The 6,427-nt window shown below is 47.1% G+C and overlaps 1 protein-coding gene across 2 annotated transcripts; it reads left to right on the top strand.

Moving 5' to 3' along the window:
• Positions 1–83: 83 nt before the first annotated feature.
• LOC118510575 (rab GTPase-binding effector protein 1) lies at positions 84–4,114 on the top strand. 2 transcript variants are annotated; one of them, XM_036052576.1, is made up of 5 exons: positions 84–466; positions 538–746; positions 826–1,103; positions 1,244–1,351; positions 2,304–4,114. In XM_036052576.1, the coding sequence occupies exons 2-5, from the start codon at positions 581–583 to the stop codon at positions 3,660–3,662; spliced, it is 1,911 nt and encodes a 636-aa protein (XP_035908469.1). In that variant the 5' UTR covers positions 84–466; positions 538–580; the 3' UTR covers positions 3,663–4,114. The 2 variants fall into 2 exon arrangements, with proteins under 2 accessions (XP_035908469.1, XP_035908461.1); XM_036052568.1 differs by having other exon boundaries at positions 1,244–1,363.
• The last annotated feature ends 2,313 nt before the right edge of the window (positions 4,115–6,427 follow it).

Below are 6,427 nucleotides of genomic sequence, written 5' to 3'. Positions count from 1 at the left end.
TTATTTTGTTTTGATTAAAAAAAAATTATACACGCGTTGCGATTGCAGGTGATAATCGTTCACTTTACAGCATATAACGACCTTTTTTATATGGAACTAAACGGAAGCTAGCATGTATTTTACAAGATATTAATCATGACGGCATTTTAAAAAGGGTATTCCAATTTCCCACCTGCTGAAAAGTTAAAAAACTTCTAATCACATACAAAAACTGGGGAAATTTGTCAGGGGGTGGACCCGATGTTTGGTACGGAAATGATTAATTTATATAGATCATGTTGTATATTTCGATGGCTGGGTTTTGCTACCTCACGTTCACAGAGGTTGTGAATGACTTCGTTCGTCATTTGACGTTCGCGAGCGGAACGAAAGTGTGAAAAAGAAAAAAACAGACAACGAAAACCACAGAAAGCAATTTCGGTTGCATCTTGGTCGGTGCTCGGCCGGTTTTACTATCGGATGAAAGGTAAACAATGGGCAGTTGCCCTTTTCCGTTTTCGATATCTTACCAATCAATACTGTTCTCGTGTCGCGCAGGTTGCTAAGACTACCGGTCACAGCCACACATACACTTCCTCCGATGGAAGGTGAAAAGGAAACAGCGGAACCGCCAGCCGGTGCTGGCACTGTGGTGAATAACGCACCGGAAACCCAAATCCAAAGTGCCCAGAAAGAGTTGCTGCGAATGCGAGAAGAATTCAACCAGCAGCGAGCCCGCATGAAGGAGCTGTACCTAGCCAAAGAAAGTAAGGAATCGCTGCACCGTAAATGTGAAACGGATTTTTTTACGAAGACTGCGTTTTTCCGAATCCGTTCCGCGTGTAGATGAATGCAGATGGCTTGCAGCCGAATCGGCTACCGCACGGAAAGAGCTGGAGGAAGCGAAAGCACAGCTTATGATCATGGAGTACAGCCGGGAAAAGGATGCAGAAGAGCAGCGTAACAAGGTCGAGGATGAAAACCGCACCCTAAAGCAGCTGGTCAACGAAACGCTGGATGAATCATCCCTAATGCGCGAATCGGTCCAGCAGATGAAGGATGAAAATGGCCGGCTTGCGGAGGAGATACGGCAGCTAAAGGAAGAGCTGGCGGATAGCAATCAGGTAGGACGTTCTGTTTTCAGCCGTTTCTAGCTAGCGCCTAGTGCCCAAGAATGATAATTGTGCTTGCAATTGAGGGGGGCTGTTTGGTCGAGAATTGTTGTTTCTCTATTTCTTTTTTCTCTTTCCGTTTTTTGATGAAGGTGTCACCGAGCCTTGCAAAAACCGTGCAGCAGGCGAAGAAAATAATACTCAAACTCGGTGCGGCCGACTCGAGCAGCTGCGACAACCTGGAAGATTCAATGCGGAAGGTAAAGAAATATGTACGTATGTATGTGATCGGATTGGAAAGGAAAGTTCGATTTTTTTGTTTTGTTTTGTTTGTTAAGTTATGTACAAAATTAGTTTTGCCCCTTTTTTCTCACCAAATTGTATCAAACTTGTATCAACTCCGTGAGAGCATCAGCATTTGATGTCATGCACCAGTAGTAGTAGTAGAAGCAGTACATGTGTGCCTCATGCTAACGGCCTCCATCCCGTATCGCAGTACTCACACACCGAGAAAGCTATCCGACCATGCAAAAGCGCCAACTGTCATAATCAACTATCAACGCGAGTTGAGAGCAGTGCGCTCTTCATTCGTAGCATGCATCGAACGGCTGGTGTTGCTAATTGTTTGTACAGTTTAGGCCCTTTTTTTCGCAATGGACCCTACAGCAACGGTAGATGTGGTAAGCTATGGCGAAAAGCCGTTCGGAGGACGGATACTAGTGGTGCATTTAATTATAATCTATTCATAGTGGTCCTAATCGGGCGTGTGAAATCTAAGCATAACATCAGCAACATCCCCTAACGAATGGATATTGCACGTACATGTGCGAGATGTGTGTAGGTGTATGTATGTGCGTGTAGGTGTGTGAGTGTGCGCGTCTGTCCAGAAGTGTTTGTATATTATCGTACGGTTTGTAATATTTTTTCGCTGGGTTTTAGATAGGAATAGATAAAGAACTGCTAAATTATATTTTACAACTCCGATATTCTACTGTAAGAACTAATTTTAAGTTCGAAATGATCGAAAATTTCGAAGCGATTGTTATTGTGTGTTTTTTTCTATTCGTCAATTAATGTACAATCGCTTGAACGCTCGATCTTGCTAAACATAATACTACACTACATAGGTACTCAGTGGAAAACAAAACCGTAAAAAAAAAACTAATAGATTTTTGTTTTTCCGGTTTTCACCCTTGCATTTCCATTACACAGGCACAGGAAGATGCGGAAGTGTTGCGTTCGTTGGTAGTACCGCTGGAGGAAGAGATTAAGTCACTGAAGGAAAAGCTGCGGCTCGCGTACGAAGAAATCGAAACGTACACGACCGCCCGCGAAAAGCAACCCAAAGATGGAACGCAAACGTCTGCGCTGATAGGTATGCTTGCTCCGGCTGGCCCGGCGCAGGAGCCACCTGCGGCCAACGAACCGCCACCGTGCGAACAGTGCGCAACGCACCAAGCGAACTTGGCACGTCAGCAAGAAGAGGAAAGGAAGCGTACGGTGGCATGGGAAAAAAGTTGCGACCGGTTGAAGGAGCAGGTCACGAAAGAGGCGGCCTTACGCGCCGATCTCGAGGTGCAATGGCACAAGAAGCGGGAGGAGCACAAAAACGAGGTGCAGAAGCTTACCGAATGGTCCACCGATACGGAGCAAGCGCTCGACAAGCTGCGGCGTGAGTATGGCCAGCTGAAGATTGCTCTACGGGACGAACTGCAGAAGCTAACTCAAGAACGGGAACACATATGCTACAGGCTGAACAGTCTGCAGCAGGACAACGACTTCCTTTCGGGCAAATATATTGCCAGCTCGGACGCGCTCAAAGATCAAGAGATTAACTTTCCCCAAAGCATCGAGGAGCTGCAGGAGCTGGTGTTGACGCTGCATGAAAATTTAATCGTCACTAAAGCGGGCTGTGAATTTGCCGAACGGAAGGCGCGTAGCATGCAGGATGAGGTGGCACTGCTGCAGGAGCAACAGCGCTGCCGGGATCGGGAGGTAAAGAAAGCGGAGCAACATTTCATCCAGAAGCAGCACGTGCTGCTAGAACAGCTGCGCAAGCAAGAGCACGACTTTAATCTGCTCGTTAGCGTGCGCGAAGAGTTGGAACGGACCGACGTGGAACAGCAAAAGCAAAACTCGGACCTGCGGATGCAGATCATCGAGCTGCAGGCATGCAACGAACGGCTCGACCGGCAGAACAATGATCTGCGCAGCAAAATGATGGTGCTGCAGGAGGATCTGGCGAACAACGAGGCGGTACAGAAGGACTTTGTCAAGCTGTCCCAGTCACTGCAGATGCAGCTGGAAAAGATCCGGTCCGCGGATACGCAGGTACGCTGGCAGGACGACGATGATGTGGATCAGTGCCCCAATTGCAAAAAAGAATTTACCGTAACGCGGCGCAAACAGCACTGTCGACACTGTGGCACCATCTACTGTCAGCCGTGCCTATCGAAATCGGTACCGTCCGGACCGAACCGGAAACCGGCCCGGGTGTGCGACGTTTGCCATACACTGTTGGTGCAGGATACGGCGCCATACTTTAGCCGGGAACCACCACAGTCACCTTAGGATGTTTCGTACGTCTTCCGTACAATAGTTCTCTCTCTCTGTGCTCTATTATAAAGAGGATGCGCTACAAGCTCGAAACATAATGGGGGCTGGCTTCTATGACTTGATTCTATCCGTAAGCGAGTCGTCCTGCGCGACCAGATTCGAACGAAGGAACCGTTGCTTAATTCATACTTAACTTGGATTAACAAGCTGACGGATTGTGTTAAGGTTCCAGGCATCCACATACACGCCGTTTCACCGTACGATGTGCTGTGTGCATAACTTTCATAGGTCACTGTGGCCGCATGACATGGTTTGCCGCGATGCAAGTTATAGTATTTTGTTGTACACCCGCTGGTTAGACAGACGACGGTGGACTTTGTTAAGCGTAAAGCCGAAGAGGATGCGAATTATTTAGTTATATGGAAAGTTAATTAAACAAATATAACCGTCTGTGTACAGAGAGCGTATCTATGATTATTTCGGTCACCGTGACATGAGAAAAAAACGATACAAAAATACATTTTAAGCTAGTAGTTCGAAAGACGATAACTAACGAACCATTCCCTGCAAGTAACAAGCACCCGAACGCGTCCCGTTGTATTTTTGGTAACCGGTTGTTGTCTTTTACTTAGATGAAGAGTGTAAGCTGCGCGACAGAGTATGTCTTGTGTGAAATAAAACCCAAAATTACTCTTCTGTACAATAAAACGTTCAACATCATTATCATATGACGACAACATGACGAATTCTCTTCACTCCAACGCACTACAGGATTGCCGTGCAGGACACAGGACTTTGCAGGGTTAGCTAACTTCATCGACACGATATGCCCTCAGCCAGCGAACTCGTCCAGATCTAGCGTTCCTTAGTTCGAGGTAAGCTCTGCTGCTCTGAATCCCGTCCTGCAGCACACCGCTTGGAATGTATGTCGTACTCAAATAGTTTTCAAGTTCCGTACCTGGTTCACTCTGCTCGGACTCGGACTCTGCTATACAAGACGTAACGCTCGTTGCGCTCTTGAGGTATTGGCTGTAGCGAGTCAGCCTAGTTTATCGCACGCAGTCTCTCGTCGTCATCATCAACATCATCAGAAGTAGTGATGGGGAAAATGATGGTTTGGTCGGAATCGATTTCGGAGAGCTTCGATTTTTTTGGAATCGATGCCGAAGAGTAGGTTCAGAACACATTTCGAAACCGATTCCGGATTTGGATCCGGAATTAAATTTTTACTTGTTTAATACTATTATTAAAAAAATGCAAAAAAAAGCTGATAATTTTTCGTTGAAAAAATATTGTCGTTCTATAAAAATGATTTTGCATTTTCGAAATTGTGCCCATATAAAAATGCAAAAAACAGCTTGACATCTTGATGGAGACCGGATTTTCCATTCCAGATCCGAATCCGGAATCGGATCCTGAATTGGACCCTGAATCGGATCCGGAACCGATTCCGACAATGGAATCGGAACCAGGTAGTTCCGATTATGAGTCTTTTCTTTTCTTTCTTTATCAGGCGATACAACCGCTTTGCGGTCTTGTCCTGTTGCAACAATCCTCGATACCGCTCACGGTTTAGCGCCGTCGTTTGCCAATCCGTTATCCCGGCCGTTCTGGCGGGCGTATCAACGCCATCACTCCATCTCAATTTGGGCCTACCACGCCTCCTCTGTCCGTGTGGACGTCCTAAAAGGACTTGTACGGGCTGGATCGTCCGGTGTCATTCTCATGACGTGACCAGCCCACCGAAGCCTGACGAGTCTTATTCACTGGACGATGGTGAGATCATCGTACAGCTCCGTAGAGCTCGTCATTGTAGCGGCTCCTCCATTGTCTTTCCACACATACGGGGCCAAAAATCCTTCTGAGCATCTTCCTCTCGAACGCGGCTAAGAGGGCTTCGTCGGTTTTGGACAGAGTCCATGTCTCAGAGGCGTATGTGAGTACTGGGACTATAAATGTTCTGTACAGTCCCAGCTTCGTACGTCGCGACAGGTATTTAGAGTGGAGAGGTTTCCTCAGGCTGTAGTATGACCGGTTAGCAACCAGCACCCTTACGCGACATCAATGTTGTTGTCGGTGCTGACTTTTGACCCCAGATAGGTGAAGTTTTGGACGACTTCGAAGGTGAGGTCACCTATCTGTACATCACCCCTGCGTAAATCAGTGTTTGTTAGCAGGGCCGCTGGTGGTGCCACCATCATTTTGGTTTTCGCCTCCTTAATCTCCAACCTGAGGTTCTGAACCGCACGCTCGATCCTTTGATAAGCTTCTGCTACATAGGAGAGCCTCAAACCAATCATGTCTATGTCATCAGCCTATGCCAGGATTGGATTGATAGAAGATGGTCCCCGAAGTTTCCACCTCCGAGTCACTGATGGCTCTCCCTGTAGCGTCAGATGGAAAAGTAGACAGGCAAGCCCATCTCCCTGGCGCAAGCCCTTGGTGGTAGCAAAGAGCCCTGAGAGTTTTCCATCCACCTTCACCTGCCATGTGATGTTGGCCATTGTCATTCTTACAAGCCTGGTAAGCTTGGCCGGGATTCCAAAAGAGCTCATTGTGTCGTACAGTTTTACCCTCGCTATGCTGTCATAGGCGGCTTTAAAATCAATGAAGAGATGGTAGGAGTGGAGCTGCTGCTCCGCCATCTTCTCATAGATTTGCCGCATCGTGGAGATCTGGTCAGTGGTTGATTTTCCGTTTCGGAATCCTCGCTGATAGTTTCTGACTATCTCTTTGACGAATGGGGCAAGTCGATCTTGTAAGATTAGGGAGAAGATCTT

This window comes from Anopheles stephensi, chromosome X (assembly GCF_013141755.1).
Source record: "Anopheles stephensi strain Indian chromosome X, UCI_ANSTEP_V1.0, whole genome shotgun sequence".
Classification (NCBI taxonomy): Eukaryota; Metazoa; Arthropoda; class Insecta; order Diptera; family Culicidae; genus Anopheles; species Anopheles stephensi.
The sequence above is the reverse complement of the archived record's forward strand: the minus strand, read 5'-3'. Positions and strand labels throughout refer to the sequence as shown.

Excerpts from the sequence above, each read along its gene's own strand:
- LOC118510575 (XM_036052568.1), top strand. The coding sequence starts at position 581 with ATGGAAGGTGAAAAGGAAACAGCGGAACCGCCAGCCGGTGCTGGCACT. Across the intron at positions 747-825 it reads GCTGTACCTAGCCAAAGAAA|ATGAATGCAGATGGCTTGCA; the intron begins GTAAGGAATCGC and ends TTCCGCGTGTAG. Across the intron at positions 1,104-1,243 it reads AGCTGGCGGATAGCAATCAG|GTGTCACCGAGCCTTGCAAA; the intron begins GTAGGACGTTCT and ends TTTTTGATGAAG.